General features: G+C 60.4%; 1 protein-coding gene across 6 annotated transcripts; it reads left to right on the top strand.

The window, feature by feature from the left end:
* Positions 1-2859: 2859 nt before the first annotated feature.
* Positions 2860-20959, top strand: CSRNP2 (cysteine and serine rich nuclear protein 2). Of its 6 annotated transcripts, none has more exons than XM_068410622.1 (6): positions 2882-2929; positions 6541-6963; positions 12900-13130; positions 13929-14188; positions 16377-16673; positions 16892-20959. In XM_068410622.1, the coding sequence occupies exons 3-6, from the start codon at positions 12980-12982 to the stop codon at positions 17735-17737; spliced, it is 1554 nt and encodes a 517-aa protein (XP_068266723.1). In that variant the 5' UTR covers positions 2882-2929; positions 6541-6963; positions 12900-12979; the 3' UTR covers positions 17738-20959. The 6 variants fall into 6 exon arrangements, with proteins under 6 accessions (XP_068266724.1, XP_068266723.1, XP_068266720.1 ...); XM_068410619.1 differs by having other exon boundaries at positions 2896-2929; positions 4896-6963; XM_068410621.1 differs by having other exon boundaries at positions 2897-2929; positions 5519-6963.
* The last annotated feature ends 83 nt before the right edge of the window (positions 20960-21042 follow it).

The raw sequence follows: 21042 nt of genomic DNA, 5'->3' as shown, positions 1-21042 counted from the left end.
CGTGCTGTGCTGATGGAGTGCTAGGCTGGGGCTGGGAGGGATTTTCTTAAGAGATATTTTTTTTTTTTGTTAAGCTTTCATTTAATATTACAAACGCATCTGTTAAGACAAAGGCGATGGCTTTGGTTTTCTCCTCTCCACCCACCCCGAAAACGGTGCCGGCTGTGTGTGTGCGGGTGCGGTGGTGGTGCCATCCCTCTTCCTTTGCGAGCGTGAGGTCGTCAGGAGCTTTTATCTACAGATTTAGTCATATCAAGCTGGAGCAAAACGTGGAGATGGATAAAGAAATAGCATCTAGCTTGGTCTGCGGAATTCTTTGTGTGTTTTAGGGAGGAAAAAAAAAAAGATTTAGCTATCTTTGCTGAAAATGTGGAGTGATGTCTGCCTGCTGCCTCCTTTTCTGCCCCTGCATCCCCCTGCCCAGCCTCCGTAGCTGCCCCAGTGTTGGTGTAGCCCCGCGTGTGCTCGGGAGGAGGTGGGCAGCAATTGGGAGGGTTATCGAAAGCTGTTGGACTTGATGGTGACCAAAGTGCCTCTGTGCACTTTTCCAGGGCAGCAGCGGAGTGTCCGGGGTGCAGGATCTGCCGTGCAGGTGATAGATCCTATTCCCCGTCCGTCACATCCCCCCATAGAGACGAGATCCCCGGGGTTTTGAGTCAAAAAAGAGGGGAAAAAATACAACATAAAGCAGGGCTCTTGTTTTTAAATAGGGCCATGACAAGATCCAGCCCAAGGCAGGGGATGTAGGTCCTGGCTCAGGCCAGGGAGGGCCCAGGGGGTGCGTGGAGGCACTGGTGGCTGCAACGATCGCGACAGCCACGTCCCTGCTGCTAAAATACCGGCGGCTCTTTTGTGTTTGTAAGCCTTGAAAGATGCTGTTCCCGCCTTCCTCGGCCAGCTCTCATCTTGGAGATGCAATCTAGATACGTAGTGCAAAGTAGAGCTGGTTCAGTCCTGGCCGCTCCTCCCCATCCTTCGCTTGCGCTGGCCGAGCTCCCGCAGCCGCTGCTTGTGACTCCGTCCTGGTGCAAAGGGCCCCGTAGCGTCCCCGTCTCCCTTCCTCGCCTCCCGTTATGGTGCTCGGCGTGCGCTTGCTCCAGCACCGGGGGCAGGACGTAGGTCAGCAGCTCCCTGAAACCGTTCAGGACTGCGGCAGCTCTCGCTTGCCCCTGTAATCACCTCCCGGCTGCATCCAGGGCTGGGTGGCGTCGGGGTTGGCGAGGAACCGGAGGATCCAGAGGTTAATCCTGGGAATGGTCGTGGCTGGGTGCTGGCAGTGGGTATCTGGGATCCTCCACCTGGGCTTTTTCACCCGGCACCCCACGAACTCAGTGGCCAAAGCCTCTGGCTGGTAGTTCCAGCAGGGAGGAGGAGGCCGCTGGTTCTCCTTACCTGGCTTTGAGACAGCTCGTGTCTCTAACCCTGGACCAGAGCTGCGAGCACACCTGCGGGTCCTGCCCCGAGCCACCAAAGCCTCGTAAATCGGTGGCAGGGCGGGGGGGTAAAGATGCCAAGAAAAGTCATTTAAAAATGGAATAATTTTGCTTGCTTCTCCCCACGAACGCTGGGGAGCGGCTGGACCGCGAGCTCCACAGACAGAGGGGCTTGTGTTTGCCCACTCGCCTTTTGTACCCGTTTTGGTGCCTCCGGTGATGAAGACGACACGTATTTTAATCCTGTTTTTTTTCTGTTAGTGTGCCAGAAGCGCGATGGGCCTGTACAGTAGTGACGTGGGCTCTGTAAACTTTTTGTATTGATGTTGCTGGGTGCGTGCGGCCGATTTTAATCCATCGGACGAGGGAAATGCTGGTGAAGTGATTTGTTGTGCGTGGCGGCTCCGGGAGGAGAATGAAAACCCCCAGATGGACGGGGTAGCAACAGGCCAGTCCTTCCTCCAGCCCCTGTTGCTGGCTGGAAACAAGGGGGGAGGTGAAGGGGTTCGAGTCAGGGGGGAATGAAGAGGATTTTTAATCCTATAACTGGACCTGCTTATTAGTTAATAACTCAGCTAATCCCTAATCCAGGGGGGAAGTGCTGCGGCCGCTCGCTGAGCTCTCCCGGGGAGGAGCGTGTTTGAGGGGCTGCCGAGGTGAGTGCGGGGGTCTTGTGGAGGGGGGAGAAGCCAAAGGGGGGAGACCCCCGTGGAGCTGGTCCATCTCTTTGGGGCCTGCAGCCCTCTTCAGCCTTGCGGTGGGAGCCTGGGGAAGAGGAGGACGGAGCAGGGGGCTCGCTGCCTTCGGGGGGGGGTCAGCCGGGAGGGCTGAGGACAGGCCGTGGTGGCTGAGGACAGGCTGTGGCCGGCCCCCCCCGGTGCCCACAAGCCGGCGGACCCCCGCCGTGGCGAGCTGCCCTGCGGCCTCCCCGCAGCTGGTGCATTATTGCTAAAATAAGGCGCTTTTGGCCTCTCCAGCCTCGCTAATCTCCTGTCTAGACTCAGCTTTCGGCCTCCAGCTGGGTTTGGGGGGAGGACCGCGGCCTGGAGCCCCCCTGGACCCCCAAATAGGTTTGGGGTGCACTCCCTGTGTCCCCCCCCATCCCCTTCAGGCCCTTCCCCAGCCCCGCAGGGGGTGAAGCCCCCCGAGGCCCTGAGCTGGGGGGCGGTGGGGGCTGAGGGGAGCGGGCCGGGCCTTGCCCAGCGCCCCCCCGCCCTTCACTTCCGCACTACATTTCCCGGCGTGCCTCGCGGCCGCGCCGCACGTTCCCGCCGCTGGACTCGCTTTCCCAGCCTGCCCCGCGGCGGGAGGTGGGTGGGGGCGTGTCGGTCACGTGACGCGGGGTATATAAGGGGCGGTGCAACGGCCGCGGCCCCATTGTTGTCGGCGAGCGGCGGCGGGGCGGGTCCGTGCGGCCCCGGCCCCAGCGTGCGCCCGGCGCCCCTCCACCCACCCCCGAGGAGCCGCCCCGGCCCCGCCCCGCCCGGGGTGACCCGGTGAGTGGGGGGGGAGAGAGGGGAGGGGGTGCTGGGGTTGGGGAGGGCGGCCTCTCCTTGCTCCTGCAGCCGGGGGCCTATGGGGAGGGGGAGGGCTTAGAGTTGAGGGGAGATATAGGGGGGGGGCTATAGGGCGCTGGGGAGGCCTGTAGGGGATGGGGGGGCTGTAGGGGATGGGGGGGGGCCTTACAGCTGATGGGGGCTGTAGGGGATGGGGGGCCCTTACAGCTGAGCGGGGCTATAGGGGATGGACGACCTGTAGGGCATGGAGGGGGCCCTTACAGCTGGGGTGGGGTATAGGGGATGGGAGGGGTCTTTTGTAGCTGGGGGGCATATGGAGGATGTGGGGGCCTTTTTCAGCTGGTGGGGGCTAGAGAGGATGCAGAAGTCCCTTATAGCTGGGGAGCCTATAGGGGATGGGGGGGCGTTTTCTAGCTGGGGGGCCTATAGGGGATGGTGGGAGGCATTTTCTAGCTGAGGGGTCTATTGAAGATGCAGGGGCCTATAGGGGATGTGAGGGGCTTTACAGCTGGGGGGCCTATAGGGGATGGGGAGGGTCTTTTCTAGCTGGGGGAAGCTTAGAGGATGCAGGGGCCTATAAGGGATGTGAAGGCCTTTTCCAGCTGTGGGGGGCATATAGGGGACATGAGGGGTCTTACAGCTGGGGGGCCTATAGGGGATTGGGGGGGGTCTTTTCTAGCTGAGGGGACATATAGAGGATGTAGGGCCCTGTAGGGACATGAAGGCCTTTTCTAGCTGGTGGTGGCTACAGAGGATGCAGAGGGCCCTTATAGCTGGGGAGCCTATAGGGGATGGGGGGGCCTTTTCTAGCTGGGGGAGCATAGAGAGGATGCAGGGGCCTATAGGGGACGTGGAGGCCTGTTCCAGCTGGGGGGGGCCTATAGGGGATGGGGAGGGTCTTTTCTAGCTGGGGGACGCTTAGAGGATGCAGGGGCAGCTTACAGCTGCGGGTCTATAGGGGATGGGGGGGCCCTTCTCCAGCTCTGGGCCTATAAAGGATGTAGGGGGGTCTATAAGGGAGGGGGGGTGTCTTTACCAGCTGGGGGGGCTAGGGGATGTGGGGGGCCTATAGGGAATGTGGGGGGTCCTTACAGTTGCAGGTCTATAGGGGATGTGGGGACCTATAGAGGGTGTAGGGGGGGGGCTTTGCACCTGGGGCTCTGCCCCCCTGTGTTTTGGGGGCCTGTGGGGGATGTGGGGCACCCCTATATGGGGGGGTGGCTATAGGGGATGTGGGGGGCCCTTACGGCTGGGACTCCCTTTTCCTGTCCCTGGGGGGGCTATGGGGGATATGGGGGCACTGAGGGTCCTATGGAGGACATGGGGTGCCCTTATAGCGGCTTATCCTCGAGGGACCTATAGGGGATGGGGTCCTTGTGGGTGGGGGTCACGTTGGGGTGGAGGCGTGGTTGGGGGGGCCATTACAGGGGTCCCTGAGAAGCCACGTGGCGGTGGGGGGAAGGAGGCGATGATGATGGTGGGACACGTGGGCCTGGAGGAAGAGTCGTGGTGGGGTCCTGGTCTGGTGGCCCCGCAGGCGGGGAGGGGCCGTTGCACAAGGAGGGGCCGTTGCACGGGGCCGTTGCCCCCCGTCGCAGACCCTGGAAGGTGAGGAGGGGGTTGGGATGATCCCCCCTCGTGGTGGACGGTGGTGGGACCTCCACCAGCCCTGGGCGGTGGAGAAGGTTTCTCCTTGCCCGGACCTCGCTGCGCCGTGGCCCCGGTTCCCCTCGGGGTTCCTGCGGTGGAAGCCGAGGTCGGTGCTGGAGCGGATGGTGGTCTGGAGTGACCCCGATGGTGGTCTGGAGTCCCCCAAGCGCAGGTGCTCCGTGGTCTCTTCATGGCGCGGTGGCCAGGACCCGCTGTCCGTAGCCGTGGCCGCTGTCTGGAGGGAGCCCCGCAGCTCCTGTCAGCCGCCCCGTGGAGTCTCACCCCTCTCACCCAGGTGAGAAGAGCACCCAGGAGCGAGGGGTCAGCTCAGCAACCCCCCGCTCACCCTCGGGAGGAGCTGGACCAGTGGGACAACCGCGGTGACATCCTCGGCCTCGCCTTCGGGGTCTCCCTCACCTTCAAGGTCTTTGGATCAAGGTGTTCTGCCCTTGCCTTCGAGGTCTCCCTTGGCCTCACGTTCAGGGTTAGCCTCATCTTCAGGATCTCCATCGCCTTCAGAGTCTCCCTTGGCCTCACCTTCAGGGTCTCCCTCACCTTCAGGGTCTCCCTCACCTTCAGGGTCTCCCTCACCTTCAAGGTCTCCCTTGGCCTCACCTTCAGTGTCAGCCTTATCTTCAGGGTCTCCCTTGTATTCAAGGTCTCCCTCACCTTCGAGGTCTTTGGATCAAGGTGTTCTGCCCTCACCTTCAAGGTCTCCCTCACCTTCAAGGTCTCCCTCACCTTCAAGGTCTCCCTCACCTTCAAGGTCTCCCTCACCTTCAAGGTCTCCCTCACCTTCAAGGCCTTTGGGCCAAGATGTTGTGCAGAGCCACCACGGGTGACATGGGCTGGACCCACCTTTACACCTTGATTCTGCTGCGGGGCCAAGGACCAAGCGAGGGCTTTTTTTCCCCATAGCACCCACCTGACCCTCCCCAGGAGGTTGGGGCAGCACCGGGGAAGGATCTTCCCCCCCTTTGGCGGGCGCACCGAGGGGAATCGGGGCTCGAGGACAACCCGCCCCCATCGCTACTCGTTGCCGTGGCGGTTGTGTAAGCGCAGGCTCCGGCGGTGCTCGAGCCGTGGGAGCCGTAGCCTAGATTTCCTCGTTAGCCACGTTCGTTAGTGGCAGCGTAGAAGAAGAAACCGAATCTTCTGCCGTTTGGCTTAAAAACCCGCTGGGGGTGTGAGGACCCGCCCAGGCTGAGCTGGGATCACCGAAACACCGCCCGGCAAAGCCATCAACCTTCCACCTGCAGAGCCTGACGGTCGGATCGGGGGGGAAAAACCCCGAATGAGTCCAACGGCCAAACTCCGAGCAGCCGCCCCCGCCGGCGTGGAAATGGTGTCATCTCCCAGAATCCCAGAGTGGTTGGGGTCAGAAGGGACCTCTGGAGATCATCCACCCCAACCCCTGCCCAAGCAGGGTCACCCAGAGCACGTTGCACAGAGTCACGTCCAGGCGGGGTTTGAATATCTCCAGAGAAGGAGACTCCCCACCCTCCCTGGGCAGCCTGTGCCAGGGCTCTGGCACCCGCCAAGTCAAGAAGTTCCTCATATTCAGATGGAACTTCCCGTGTCTCAGCTTGTGCCCATTGCCCTTGTCCTGGCGCTGGGCACCACTGAGAAGAGTCTGGCCCCATCCCCTTGACACCCCCCCTGAGGTATTTGTGAGCATTGATAAGATCCCCCCTCAGTCTGCTCTTCTCCAGCTGAACAGCCCCAGCTCCCTCAGCCTCTCCTCGCAGCAGAGATGCTCCAGCCCTCTGACCATCTCCGTACCCCTCCGCTGGACCCTCTCCAGTAGCTCCTTGTCTTTCTGGAACTGGGAGGCCCAGAACCGGACCCACTTAGTCCAGGTGTGGCCTCACCAGGGCCATGTAGAGGGGCAGGAGAACCTCCCTCGACCTGCTGGCTACACTCTTCCTCATGCACCCCAGGACACTGTTGGCCTTCCTGGCCCCAAGGACACACTGCTGGCTCATGGGGAACTTGGCGTCCACCAGAACACCCAGGTCCTTCTCGTTTCTGGGCTCATCGATACGAGCGTCTGCCCGAGTTCCTGCCCTGGGATAACGCCTGGATTTGAGGGACCACGGCCCGGTGGTGACGTGCTCCGTGCCGGGGGCTGTGCCAGCTGGAGGTGCCTCCGGATCCGACCGTTTTTGCCTCCTCCTGGTTTAATTCTGCGGCGATTATCGAGCAGCAGCTTCATTTTTCCCCACCTTGGAGAGGGGTTTACGCGCTCTGTGTCCAGCCACGTGCTCGAGCGATGCCGGACCCTTCCCACGCGGGGCCGGACCTAAACCAAAGCCCTTCTGCGGCGCCGGGGGCTCCCTGTCCCGCCGGCCATCCTCGAGGAGGTGAGCTACTTTATTTGCTCCGCGGAGAAGCGTGAGGCTTCGTTCGCTTCCCCTCGGCGATAAACCCCCCCTTTCCCCATCCTCGGTGGGGTCGAGGTCCTGCTTGACCAACCTGATCTCCTGTGACCAAGTGACCCGCTCAGTAGACGAGGGCAGGGCTGTGGATGGATCTATCTAGACTTCAATGAGGCGTGGTGGTGGAGTCACCATCTCTGGAGGGGTTTGAGGAAAGACTGGACATGGCACTTAGTGCCCTGGTCTAGTTGCCATGGTGGTGTCAGGGCGATGGTTGGACTCGATGGTCCCAGAGGGCTCTTCCAACCTCATTGATTCTGGGATTCGACACTGTCTCCCCCAGCATCCTCCCAGACAAACTGGCTGCCCGGGGCTTGGATGGGGGGACTCTTTGCTGGGTTAAAAACTGGCCCAGAGAGTGGTGGGGAATGGGGCAAAGTCCAAATGACGGCTGGTCACTAGCGGTGTTCCCCAGGGCTCAGTTCTGGGGCCGGTGCTGTTCAATATCTTTATAGAAGATCCAGACGTAGGGATCGAGGGCACCCTCAGTGAATGTGCAGCTGACCCCAAGCTGGGTGGGAGTGTGGATCTGCTGGAGGGCAGGAAGGGTCTGCAGAGGGGTCTGGACAGGTTGGGTAGATGGGCCGAGACCAACGGCGTGAGGTTCAACAAGAACAAGGGCCGGGTCTGACACTTGGGCCACACCAACCCCCCGCAGTGCTACAGGCTGGGGGAAGAGTGGTGAGAAAGAGCCCTGGGGGTGCTGATCGCCAGCGGCTGAACGTGAGCCAGCAGCGTGCCCAGGTGGCCAGTGGCTTCCTGGCCTCTTAGGAATAGTGCAGCCAGCCAGTGTGGGAAAGGGATCGTCCCTCTGTACTCGGCACTGGTGAGGCCGCACCTTGAATCCTGTGTCCAGTTCTGGGCCCCGCACTTCAAGAGAGATGTTGAGGTGTTGGAGCGAGTGCAGAGGAGGGCGACCAAGGTGGGGAAGGGTCTGGAGGGTCTGACCTGCGAGGAACGGCTGAGGGAGCTGGGGGTGTTTAGCCTGGAGAAGAGGAGGCTCAGAGGTGACCTTAGTGCAGTCTACAACTACCTGAAGGGAGGGTGGAGCGGGGTGGGAGTCGGCCTCTTCTCCCAGGCAGCCAGCGCCAGGACAAGAGGACACAGCCTCAAGCTTGGCCAGGGGAGGGTCAGGTTGGACATGAGGAAGCATTTCTTCTCAGCAAGGGTCATTAGCCACTGGAAGGGGCTGCCCAGGGAGGTGGTGGAGTCACCATCTCTGGAGGGGTTTAAGACAAGACTGGCCATGGCCCTTAGTGCCCTGGTCTAGTTGCCATGGTGGTGTCAGGGCCATGGTTGGACTTGATGGTCCCTGAGGGCTCTTCCACCCTCAGTGATTCTGGGATTCTGAGGCTTTCCCCGATGACCCAGGGGGGCTTTGCCGATGACCCGGGGGGCTTCGGGACGATGGTGGGAGCTGCTGAAGGGTGTTTTATTTCACACTCCCGCAAAGCTCCGGGGTTGCGGTTGCTGTCGGGGCCGGCGGCGAGCGGGGTGGGGTGCTCAGCACCTCGGCACGCTCCCCCCTCTCCGTCCCCGACGTCACGGCGTGATGCTCCGCAGCGCTGCTGCCGTGTCATCCCCGGCGATCCTCATCCTGCCGCATCGTTGGTAACGAGGGCGAGAGCCGAGCCGGGGGCAGGGGGGGGCGAAGCCCCTTTTTTGGGGGGGTTTTACCCAGGGAGGGAGATGTTTTGTGATTGAAATCGCTGCTGGGAGCCGTCGTGATCTCAAGGGATGAATATGAAATTGCAGCTGCCGGCGCTGCCGTTACCCTCCAGCAGACGCCGAGAGCCGCGACGGAGTTAAACTGGCTCCTTTGGTTATTCCTCAATTATATTTTTCCTGGTTTTTATCCATGATCTGGCCTTAAATCCACCCATTACCAACCCGGCCGGGGTGGGGATGCTGCTCTGATGCCCGCCGGTGGCTGCTCAGCCCGGGGGTCTCTCCCTATATATTTATTTTATATATTTTATATATTTATTTTCTTCCTGCTCCTGTGTCATTCCCACCTTCTCCTCATCCAGCTGCTGAAATAATCCCGTGTCCTTATATTTAACATCTCCTCTACCTCAAAACCCTTCGTCAGGATCTGCTTTTGCCTCTGTTTTTATTTAAAAGCTTATTTAAACCAGCCTCCACCCAAAAATTGGTGCTTGAGGGATGTGGTTAAAGCTGTTTGTAGAGGGGAGTAAATACGAGGAGGAAATCTGGAGTTATTCTGTCTCGGAGCCTTTGATCCGTGCGAGATTTTCGGGAGCCATCACAAAATCCGTAGGATGCTCAGAAGGTTCCCGCTTGGTCATTATTAATTACTAATTAATCTGAATATCTGGAATAAAACCGCTTGTCGCTCGGGAATTGCTCTTTATCGGTCTCCGCCCCGGACAAGCAGCCCGGCAGCGCGGCCGATGTGGGATCGGGGAGCGTCGGAGGCGATGCTGGAGGCAAAACGAAGCTCGTTAGTGGGACCCAGAGGCAAAACGAAGCTCGTTAGCGGGGCCCAGAGGTGAAACAAAGCTCATTAGCGGGACCGGACTGAGGGTGACGGATCCGTTGGCACCAACAAACGAGCTTTGGGCACCACGGAGCTGCTCCCACCTCTCTCCTCTCCCAAAAACCAGGAGCAAACCAGGAGTGTTTGGGGTTTTTTTTCACTGCAGCACGACAGTGTTAATTACTCGTGATGATCCGGGCTCGTTAATCAACCTTGGAGGAGCTTTGAGGTGCAGCAGGTTTTCCCCATCACATTTTTTGGAGCCCCGTGGCTCGACCAGCTCCGTCTGGGGAGGCTCCTTGTGTCCGGGACCACGCGACTCCCAGCTCTCCTGCCCCCCTCCCCGCTCCCAAAGGCAATCCCAGCACTGGCAAAAAACGACTATTTTTACTTGAGCTCCTTTTTGGGGTGGTTTAGTAGCGGAAAAGAGGGAATTGGGGTCGCGTGGCCCCTTCCCCATGGGCTTTGAGTCACGTTTTTTCTTGCCCCATCCCAAATCCTCCCCTTGGGGCTTCATCTCCATTGAAAAACTCAATGATTTTATTTATTTTCATTTTTCCCCCCCATTTTAACTCTTACCACCATCAGGAATAGATTTATTATATTATTTTTTTACCCTGGCTGTGGTTTTGGTGGAGGAGGAGAAGTTTTCCCCTGCCAGAGGGAGGACGCCGGCTCTTCACCCCCTTCTCTCCTTAAACCTTCGCTTCAGCCAGACCCCGATGTTGGGGCTAAAAATCCTCCCCCCGGAGCAAAATCCAACGTGGGGGGCGAAGGTTTCCCACCCTCCGCGCTCCGGGGGATTCTCTGAAACGCTCTCTGGGGCTTCTGAGCTGCTTCTGCGCTCGGGGTATTTAAAAAATAAGGATAATTTGAGCTAATAAATGAATTAAACCAACCTTTGCGTGGCACGGGGGCAACCGCCTGCTGATGGAGGAGGAGGAAGAAGAGGAGGAGGATGCCCGCGTGGGCACGGGAAGCTTCTAGCACCGAGGAACGAGATGAAAACTTGTATTTTGCAGCTGCCCCATCGCCTGCAGCGTCTCCGCGAGCTCCTCATCCTCGGCCCCAGCCGTCCCTCGGCGCAGCCCCCACCTCGTCGCCTTTAGCTTCATTTTCCCCCAATTTTGGGGCAGTTTCGACTTGATCCTTTATCAGAAACATGATTGAAACGACGGATCCAGGCGGGGAAGGACCTGGGGTCTCCGTCCCCGGCCGGGGTTTGATGCCGCAGGTGGGGGGTGCCCACCCCAGCCGCCGTCACTGATTTTCCTCCGCCGGGGGAGAAGGTTTTTTTAACTGATATTTTGAAGATTCGCTTTCGAGGGAACGGGAGTGACTCTCCTCGTTAATTATCTCCTTCCTAAAATGAGGCCGAGGAAGTTGGTTGAGACAAGCAGCACCCGCAGGAGCCTGGTCGGGGACCTCCTGGGTGCAGAAATGGGGCCGTTTTGGGGCGATGGGGGGGGTCAGGGACGTGGTGGCAGTGACGCTCGAGCGGGTGTTTTCCGCCTCCGCTCGTGTCCGCGCTCAGGGTCGTTAAATCGTCTTCTTAATTGGGCTGACGCCGGTTCAACAGCAGCTTTCCCCCCCACCCCGTTCCTTTAGCAAGAGGATTCAGCAATTTACCTACAAATAAATACCCTAAAAAGGCGTATTTCAACCCAACCCGGGGCATCCGCGGGCTGGGAAATCGCGCCCTGATGCGGGGGCTTTGCCGCAGCTGCGGCTTTGGCACCGGCGCGTCGTTTTTAGGGGGAGAAGGAGGGCACCGGCGTTTCTTTTTGGGGTTTAAAGACGCCGGAGGGGATGTGGAGCCCGTCCCTGAGCTTTACCCCAGTGCCAGCGGTGCCTCTCGCTGCCCGGGTGCCCCCGAAGCCCCTCGGATCCCCCCCAAAGCTGTCCCTGGGTTCTGCAGCGATGCCGGCGCCTGAAGTGGTGGTTTTTTCCGAAGCCGGTTGTTCCGTTGCCATGAGAACGGCGGTCGGAGCCGAGGGAACACAAAGCGGAGAGGAGAGGAGATGGCACGGCGGGTGGGTGCTGGGCTCCCCCGGCGTGGGGGGTACGGGTATCCCAGGAGGTTTCCCTGCTCCAGCCTGGCCCTGGGGATGGGGACAAGGGACAAGGGACGCCCCGGGCTCGGCTCAAAAGCAGAACCGCTGGTGTCACGGTGACCCAGAAGCATCGGTGGTGCTCGCAGGTCTCCTCACTGGGGGATCAGCTCCCAAAAAATTTCCTGGCCCAAGCTGGAGCTGAGCATTTCCCCGGGGCCAGGAGGCTTTTTTTGGAGGAGGTGCTGGAGTGAGTCCAGAGAAGGGCAAGGAAGGTGGTGAAGGGTCTGGAGCACAAGGAGAAGGGTCTGGAGAACTTGTGAGGAGCGGCTGAGGGACCTGGGGGGGTGTTGATCGATGGCTGGATATGAGCCAGCAGCGTGCCCAGGTGGCCAAGAAGGCCACCAGCATCCTGGCTTGTGTCAGCACTAGTGTGGCCAGCAGGACCAGGGCAGGGATCGTCCCCCTGTACTCGGCACTGGTGAGGCCGCACCTCGAATCCTGGGTGCAGTTTTGGGCCCCTCACGACAAGACAGACCTTGAGGTGCTGGAGTGAGTCCAGAGAAGGGCAGCGAAGGTGGTGAAGGGTCTGGAGCACAAGGAGAAGAGTCTGGAGAGCTTGTGAGGAGCGGCTGAGGGAGCTGGGGGTGTTTAGCGTGGAGAAAAGGAGGCTGAGGGGAGACCTTCTCGCTCTCTACAACTGCCTGAAAGGAGGGTGTAGTGAGGTGGGGGTCGGTCTCTTCTCCCAAGTCACAAGTGATGGAACGAGAGGAAATGGCCTCAAGTTGCGCCAGGGGAGGTTTAGGTTGGAGATCAGGGACAATTTCTTCCCCCAAAGGGTTGTCAAGTGTTGGAACAGGCTGCCCAGGGCAGTGGTGGAGTCCCCATCCCTGGGGGGATTTAAAAGCCGTGTAGATGTGGTGCTGAGGGCCATGGGTTAGTGGTGGCCTTGGCAGAGCTGGGGTAACTCGATGATCTCAAAGGTCCTTCCCAACCAACAGCTCCTTTCCAAGCATTTCTTCTCAGCAAGGGTCATTAGCCATTGGAAGGGGCTGCCCAGGGAGGTGGTGGAGTCACCATCTCTGGAGGGGTTTAAGACAAGACTGGACATGGCCCTTAGTGCCCTGGTCTAGTTGCCATGGTGGTGTCAGGGCAACGGTTGGACTCGATGAGCCCAGAGGGCTCTTCCAACCTCAGTGATTCCGGGATTCTGTGAAGCTGCCCAAGAAGCCAGGGAAGCCTTTCCTGGTTGATCCCAAGCAATGTTGGCGTATCCGAAACGCCGTTAACGGCTTTTGTCTTTCTCCCAGGGACGCGGTGAGCCCGTGGAGCCAGTGGAGTGTCCCCCTCTCCTCGCCGCCCGCCGGCTCTCCATGCGAACCGGGGCCCAATGGACGGGATCGCGAGCGCCGGGCTCAAGAGGAAGTTTGAGGATGCGGACGTGGGCTCGCCGGGCTCCAACTCGGACGACGAGATCTCCAACAGCGACAGCGCCGACAGCTGCGACAGCGTCAACCCCGCCAGCTCCACCGGCCTCATACGTGAGTGCTCGGGGACCGCCCCGGCTGCTGCTGCCGCCACCGAGCACGGGGCACCGGGGTGTGGGGCTGGTTCTGCTCCTCCCCTGGCTGTGGGGCTGGTTCTGCTCCTCCCCTGGCTGTGGGGCTGGCTCTGCCCTCCCCTGGCTGTGGGACTGGCTCTGCCCTCCCCTGGGTGTGGGACTGGCTCTGCCCTTCCCTGGGTGTGGGGCTGGCTCTGCCCTTCCCTGGGTGTGGGGCTGGCTCTGCCCTTCCCTGGGTGTGGGGCTGGCTCTGCCCTCCCCTGTTTGTGGGGCTGGCTCTGCCCTTCCCTGGGTGTGGGGCTGGCTCTGCTCCTCCCCTGGCTGTGGGGCTGGCTCTGCCCCTCCCCTGGGTGTGGGGCTGGCTCCACTCCCCCCATGTTCCCCTCTCTAACCCCTCTGGGGCCATGCGCAGTGCCCATCCCCATCACGGGTCGTGCCAGACCCCGGGATTTCAGATATTTCACCCCAAACCGGGTGCCCGAGGCCCATCCTGGACATTTCCTCCCTCCCACTGAGCTATTTTGGTGGCCAAAGGGGGTGATGATGGTTTCGGGGGGACGGGGATTAACGGGGTCGCTCTAGGTACGAGCGCAGCCGGTGTGGACACAGCCACAGCCCAAGGGCCACCACCACGACCTCGACCAGCTCCCGGGAGCCCGAGGGCTCAGGGGGTGCAGAAAAGCCGCTTCCCCGTGGGGCAGGAGGACTTCAGGGGACTCTCGACAGGGTTTTTTTGGCTCCTAACAGCCCCTCTCTGCCTTCCTCCCCCCGCTCTCAGCCACGTCCATCCTGAAGCGCCAGAAGCAGCTTCGCAGGAAGAACGTCCGCTTCGACCAAGTCACCGTCTACTACTTCGCCCGCCGCCAAGGCTTCACCAGCGTCCCCAGCCAAGGCGGCAGCTCCCTGGGCATGGCCCAACGCCACAACTCCGTCCGCCGTTACACCCTCTGCGAGTTCGCTCAGGAGCAGGAGGTGAATCACCGCGAGATCCTACGGGAACATCTCAAAGAAGAGAAACTCCACGCCAAGAAAATGAAGGTATTGCCAGGGGGAGATGGGGATGGCGCTGGTGAAACTCGGGGTGATGCCGTAGCTGGGAAACGCTTCGCTGAGCTTTGGTGGAGCTTCAGCGTCAGCTGAAGGAATCCCAGAATCAATGAGGTTGGAAGAGCCCTCTGGGATCATCGAGTCCAACCATGGCCCTGACACCACCATGGCAACTAGACCGGGCACTAAGTGCCATGGCCAGTCTTGTCTTAAACCCCTCCAGAGATGGTGACTCCACCACCTCCCTGGGCAGCCCCTTCCAATGGCTAATGACCCTTGCTGAGAAGAAATGCTTCCTCATGTCCAACCTGACCCTCCCCTGGCCAAGCTTGAGGCTGTGTCCTCTTGTCCTGTCGCTGGTTGCCTGGGAGAAGAGGCCGACTCCCACCCCGCTCCAACCTCCCTTCAGGTAGTTGTAGACTGCACTAAGGTCACCTCGGAGCCTCCTCTTCTTCAGGCTAAACCCCCCCAGCTCCCTCAGCCGTTCCTCGCAGGTCAGACCCTCCAGACCCTTCCCCACCTTGGTCGCCCTCCTCTGCACTCGCTTCAACACCTCAACATCTCTCTTGAAGTGCGGGGCCCACAACTGGACACAGGATTCAAGGTGCAGCCTCACCAGTGCCGAGCACAGAGGGACGATCCCTGCCCCAGACCGACTGGCCACACTATTCCTAAGAGAGGCCAGGATGCCATTGGCCACCTGGGCACACTGCTGGCTCCTGTTTAGCCGGCTGTCGATCATTGACATCGAGCAGATCCACGCTGGCATTTCGCAGCGGCTGTGGATGGATTTAGCACCGCTAAATTCTTCCTTTTTATTCCTTTTACCTCTTTTTTTGTGTCGATGCTGCACCTGCACATGGGACAGGCCGGGCAGCATCAGCCTGTGCTGAGCTCGGAGCTGTCGGCCAAACCTCGCCAGCTCTGTGCCGGGAGAAATTCCAGTCTGGGAGGAGGCAGCCGGGCTGCAGCGGGGGCAGAGCAGGATCTCGGGTTGCTCAGCCCGTTTTCCAGCCCGTCCCTGCGCTGGGGCGTTGCCTGCAGGATGGGCTCTGCGCAGGGGGATGCTCCGGGCAGAGGGATGCAAATCCAGCCGCCCACCTCTTTATTTTCTTTATTTTTTAAATTTTTTTTGTTGTTGTTTAAACCCAGGCTTTTCCACAGCAGCTCCTCAGGAGGCCGTGGAGCTCTCTGGCTGCCTCCACGTCTGCCAGCTTTCAGAGAGCTGGGGAACCCCATTGTAGAGCACAAGTGTGATGAGGAGGCTGAGGGACCTGGGGGTGTTCAGCCTGGAGAAAAGGAGGCTGAGGGGAGACCTTCTCGCTCTCTACAACTGCCTGAAAGGAGGGTGTAGCGAGGGGGGGTCGGTCTCTTCTCCCAGGTAACAAGTGATGGGACGAGAGGAAATGGCCTCAAGTTGCCCCAGGGGAGGTTTAGGTTGGAGATCAGGGACAATTTCTTCCCCCAAAGGGTTGTCAAGCGTTGGAACAGGCTGCCCAGGGCAGTGGTGGAGTCCCCATCCCTGGGGGGATTTAGAAGCCGTGTAGATGTGGTGCTGAGGGCCATGGGTTAGTGGTGGCCTTGGCAGTGCTGGGTTAACGGTTGGACTCGATGATCTTAAAGGTCCTTCCCAACCAAAACCATTCCCTGATTCGATGATTTATCCTCGGTGGTGAGATTTGGGGTATCTGAGCGCGTGGGGAGGCCGAAGGAGCAGAGCAGGGGGGCGAAGGCGCGTTGCAGGATCCAGCTCCGTCCCCTCCGGTGCTTTCAAACCTCATTTTCCCCGGGGCTGGGGGATGCTCTGCTGCTGCTCTCCCAGTACCCCACTATTTTAAGCAGCAGCGACCTCCTTTTCTCTCACTGGTTGGAGAGGGAAGACAGAAAAGGGATTCTCTGCTCTGAATTTTTTTATTATTTAATATTTTTTGCCCCTCTCCCTTCTCCTAGAAGCTGCCTCGAGCCCACCCGCAGTCCAGAATTGCACCGGGATGGATCCGTGGGGGGCTCAGCTCGCTGTGCCAGCCCCTGCTTGGTGCCAGGGGGCAAGGGAAGGCTCTGAGCCAGGTGGTGGGTGGGTGGTAGAGGACGAGGAGCCAGCTGGAGGGACGTGCATCCTCCACCCTGCTTTGTCACCTGCGTTCGTTGTCCCCTCTGACTCTGCCCCGCCGCCCCGCAGCTCACCAAGAACGGCACGGTGGAGTCGGAGGAGGCCGAGGGCCTGACGCTCGAGGACGTCTCGGACGACGACATCGACGTGGAGAACGTGGAAGTGGACGACTATTTCTTCCTGCAACCGTTGCCCACCAAACGCCGCCGAGCTCTGCTCCGAGCTTCTGGCGTTCACCGCATCGATGCTGAGGAGAAGCAGGAGCTTCGGGCCATCCGGCTGTCCCGGGAGGAGTGCGGCTGCGACTGCCGCCTCTACTGCGACCCCGAGGCCTGCGCCTGCAGCCAGGCCGGGATTAAATGCCAGGTGAGGCGGGGAAGGAGACGCTGGTGGTGAAACCGGGGCTCATCCTGGTGCTGGGTGCTCCTGGAGGGGCCGGGGTGCAGCTCCAGCTTGTTTTGGGGTCACCTCATGGGGAAAAAACCTCCCTCCAGCGCCAAATTCTCGCTGTCAGGCAGCGCCGGGGTGGATTTTAGGCTCTGGGGAGGGATGGTGGAGCTGCCATGTCTCTGTCTCCCTGCCAGGTGGATCGCATGTCCTTCCCCTGCGGCTGCTCCCGGGACGGCTGCGGTAACATGGCCGGGCGGATCGAATTCAACCCCATCCGCGTGCGGACTCATTATCTCCACACCATCATGAAGCTGGAGCTGGAGAACAAGCGTCAGGGCGGGCGGGCGCCGGAGGAGGAGGGAGCAGCCGCCGCCGCCGCTCACGGTGCTGCCGGCGACTGGCTGGGGCCGCCGCCGGCCGAGACGCAGGACTTCCAGGAGTTCATGGCCGAGAACGAGACAGCCGTCATGCACCTGCAAACGGCGGAGGAGCTGGAGAGGCTGAAGGCTGAGGAAGACTCCAGCAACGGTTCCGGCGTGGAGAGTTTGGGCGTTTGCATCCTGGAGGAGCCCCTGGCCGTGCCGGAGGGTTTGTGCCCGGGTCTCGCCGCTCCCATCCTCATCCAAGCCCAGTTACCTCCGGGTTCGTCCGTCCTTTGCTTCGCCGACGGCTCGGAGCAAGCGGCCTCAGCGGCGGGCGACCAGCCCTACTTGAACGATGGGCCTGTGGTTTACTACCAGGTGGAGCAGAGGCCGGGGCTGAGTACCAAGGGCGAGAGCACCTCGGTGGAGCCGCCGGCACCGTCCTCCTCCTCCGGCGAGAAGGCCCTCGGCGTCCTCCCCGTCCCCGTGGTGACTTGCAGCCGAGCCACCACCAAAGGGGAATCACCCCAAAATCCTCCCTCGTCCCCGGAGGCCGCGGCGTCCTCCGAGGGCTCCCAAGCGGCGGCTGCTCCCCCCTCCCCGCGCTCCCCGGCCCCCGCCCCGCCGCAGCCACCCTCCGCCGAGGAGCCCTCGCTGGGGCCTGACCCGCCCGTGTGAGCGGCCCCGTTCCCCCCCCCGCCGACCCCTCGGCGCTCGTTTATTTATTGACAATAATATTTTATGGACCGGCAGCGGCCCCGGGTGGTTCTTTAATGGGGGGGGAGGGCAGGGGCTGCTTTGTGCAGAGGGTTTTAAGCTCCGTTCCCCTCGCCCCGTGTCGTGGTTTAAGCCCAGGCGGTGCCCGAGCACTGGGCGGCTGCTGTGTTCCTCCCCCCGAGAAAAGTCTGTCACCGGGGAGAGGTGGCCGGGGAGGGGTCGCTCCCCCGGTACCGTCACGGGCAAAACGGGCTCGATTGGGGGGAAAATCGATTCGTTACCGATCAAATCGGCGCAGGGGAAGGAGAAATGAACCCAAATCTTACCAACCCCTTCCCCACCCCTCCCACGGCCATCGCTCCGTGATCCACCACGGGCTCCAGGGCGTCTCTGCTCCACTGTGATCCACCATGGGCTGCAGGCCCATCTCTGCTCTGCTGTGGTCCTTCACGGGCTGCAGGTCCATATCTGCTCTACCATGGTCCTCCACGGGCTGCAGGGTATCTCTGCTCCACCGTGGTCCTCCACGGGCTGCAGGTCCATCTCTTCTCTGCTGTGGTCCTCTTCCATGGGCTGCAGGTCCATCTCTGCTCCACTATTGACCTCCATGGGCTGCAGATCCATCTCTGCTCCGCCGTGGTCCTCCATGGGCTCCAGGGCATCTCTGCTCCACTGTGATCCACCACACGCTGCAGGTCCATATCTGCTCCACCGTGGTCCTCCACAGGCTGCAGGTCCATCTCTTCGCCGCCGTGGCCCTCCACGGGCTCCAGGGCATCTCTGCTCCACTGTGGTCCTCCACGGGCTGTAGGTCTATCTCTACTCCACAGTGATCCACCACGGGCTGCAGGTCCATCTCTGATCCACCATGGTCCTCCACGGGCTGCAGTGGGACAACCTGCCTCACCATGGTCTTCACCAGGGGCTGAAGGGGACTCTGCTCCAGCATGTGGAGCACCTCCATCTTCACCGCCTGTGGTGGCTCCGTAGGGTTCCTCTCCCATCCCGCTCGCCACGGGGCTTCCAGCAGGTTCTTTCTCCCTTCCTCAGGAGGTGCCACCACCATCGGCCTTGCCCAGAGGCGGGTCCCGCTTGGGGCTGGGGAAGCTTCTGGCACCTTCTCCCAGGAGCCACCCCTGCAGCCCCCTCCCTGGCTACCACCGCCCCACCGCACAGACCCAACACACGCCAGAGACAGTTGTCAGGGCTTGGCCAATGCTGGTGGCCGCTCGGTTGCCACCCACATGCTGGGACACACCAGCCCTGGAGCCTCCTGCTTCCCCTGGCAGCTCCATCCCTGGGGCCGCTGGGAGCCCTCTGCCCTCTGCTTTTTAAGGGAAAAAAAGACCTTTTTTCCTTTTTGGTTCCTTTTAACCATTGACCAAGCCCTGTCCCAACCCAGCGCCGCTCCCCCTTCCCTCCTCACCGCCACCCCGGCTCCTGCCACCAGGATGGAGCGGGAAGGACCGGGAGCCAACGGGGAGGCTCCAATTGCGCAAGAGAGGTGAGACAGCAGCCTGGAAATCCTCCTAAAACAAAAAAAATCAGTGAGAATTTAAACCACCTGGATTTGAAGAGTTTGAGCTCCTCACCGCCGTGATGGTGACCCGCGTCCGCCCATCGCACCAGCCTCGAGGGACAGGCAACCGGCTGCCACGTCCCCCAGCCAGGCAGTAAAAGCACTTTCCGTCCCCCCCAGCGCCAGGACAGGGATCCCCCCCTTCCCTCCTGCCAAAATCAGCCCCAGCAGGGTGGGGGGGCACATCACCCTGCTCCCCTTCATCTCCCCCCTCGCTCCACCCGACAAGAAGCATCTCCCCTCTGTCCCCCCCGCCACCATTCACCAGACTCCGGTTGAGCAAATCCAGTTAAGGAGAGACCCAGGAGGGTGGGGGGGAGCGAAGAGCCCCCGATGTCCCCTGTGAAAGGGGGGAGCAAAGAGGCCCCCCGACCCCCCACCCCATCCCCTGGATCCCCACGAGATTCTCCTGCCGGGGGGGTTCAACCCGATACAGCCCCGCAGGTGCCACCCTCGGAAAACGAGCCCGAAGGGACCCGTCCCAGCTGGGGAGTGGGGAAATTGGGGAGGGGGAAACTGCAGCCTGACAATTACCTAATTATTTTATTACCTAATTATTCTTTGGGGGGGGGAGTTGTGGCAGTTTAAGGCTCTTCTTGTCCTTCTGGCATCGCCTCCCTGTGCTGAAAGGGGTTTAAAAGGGGTTTAAAAGCCCTTTGCTGCTCTCACCGGGTCCAAGCGAGCCTTAACCCGGGCGAAGCAGCTCTTCCCCCCGCCGGGGACTGAGCTCCGGGACTGAGCTCCCCGGGGACACCGTCCCCTTCTCCCAGGGCAGAGCGGAGGGGACAGGGCTGGGTTGCCGGGTGGGGGGCGACTCAACACACGTTAACCCCCGGCAGCTCTCCCTGCCCTCGCCCCGCTCCCAAGGGCTAAACACGGGCGGGACGAAGCCTTGTCCCCTCCTGACGTCCTCATGTCCCTTCCCCGTCCTCGTGTCCCTTCCCCGGCGTCGCTTTGGCCTGGGGGGGATTTTCCAGCTGCCAGACGAAATGCAGCGACCCCGAGCTGCAAAAAAAAAACCCACCACAGTGACACTTGAACGGGTTCAAAGTCTTTTTCCCCACTTTTTTTTTTAATTTCCAAGGGACTCCGCGCTCCCTCCCCAGCTCCGTGTCCACCACAGCCAGGTCGGGACCCGCAGGCTCGTTAGGCGACTCGTTAGGTGAGCCCAGAGGCTCCATCAGGGGATGGAATGAATCCTAAGACGCCGCTTAGGACGGGTGCTTTCAGGATAAGAATTAATAGGATTGATTCTATTTTTACAAAACTGCTGTTAATAGTGCAATGAAAGCGTGTTTCCTGCCTTTTATTATTAATATTATTATTATTAATAATTATTTTTGTTCGGTTTAAACCTACTCACCACCTCCCACTCGATCTGTCGTCGTGCAAGAACCCAACCAGCCCCGTCTCCTCTCTGGTGCTACCGAGCCGCCGCGGGAGCCGGGGCATTTCCCCTGCCCCAGCTCCTCGTCCTCTTGAAACCGCGACTCCCAACCCTCCCTGTCTCACACTAAGGTGGCTTTTTTCTTTTCCACTTCCCACTGTGTCTCCAAAGCTCGTCCTCTTTCTATTTCTTTTCTTTTTCAGCCTTTTCTGTTCTTTCCATGGTGATAACGCTGTATTTAAAGAGAATATTTAAGTGTAAAAATAAAAGAAATGCTCAAACTTGCACGGAGAGTCACGG

Source organism: Nyctibius grandis, chromosome 11 (genome assembly GCF_013368605.1).
Source record: "Nyctibius grandis isolate bNycGra1 chromosome 11, bNycGra1.pri, whole genome shotgun sequence".
Classification (NCBI taxonomy): Eukaryota; Metazoa; Chordata; class Aves; order Nyctibiiformes; family Nyctibiidae; genus Nyctibius; species Nyctibius grandis.
This window is presented reverse-complemented; position numbering and strand designations above follow the sequence as displayed.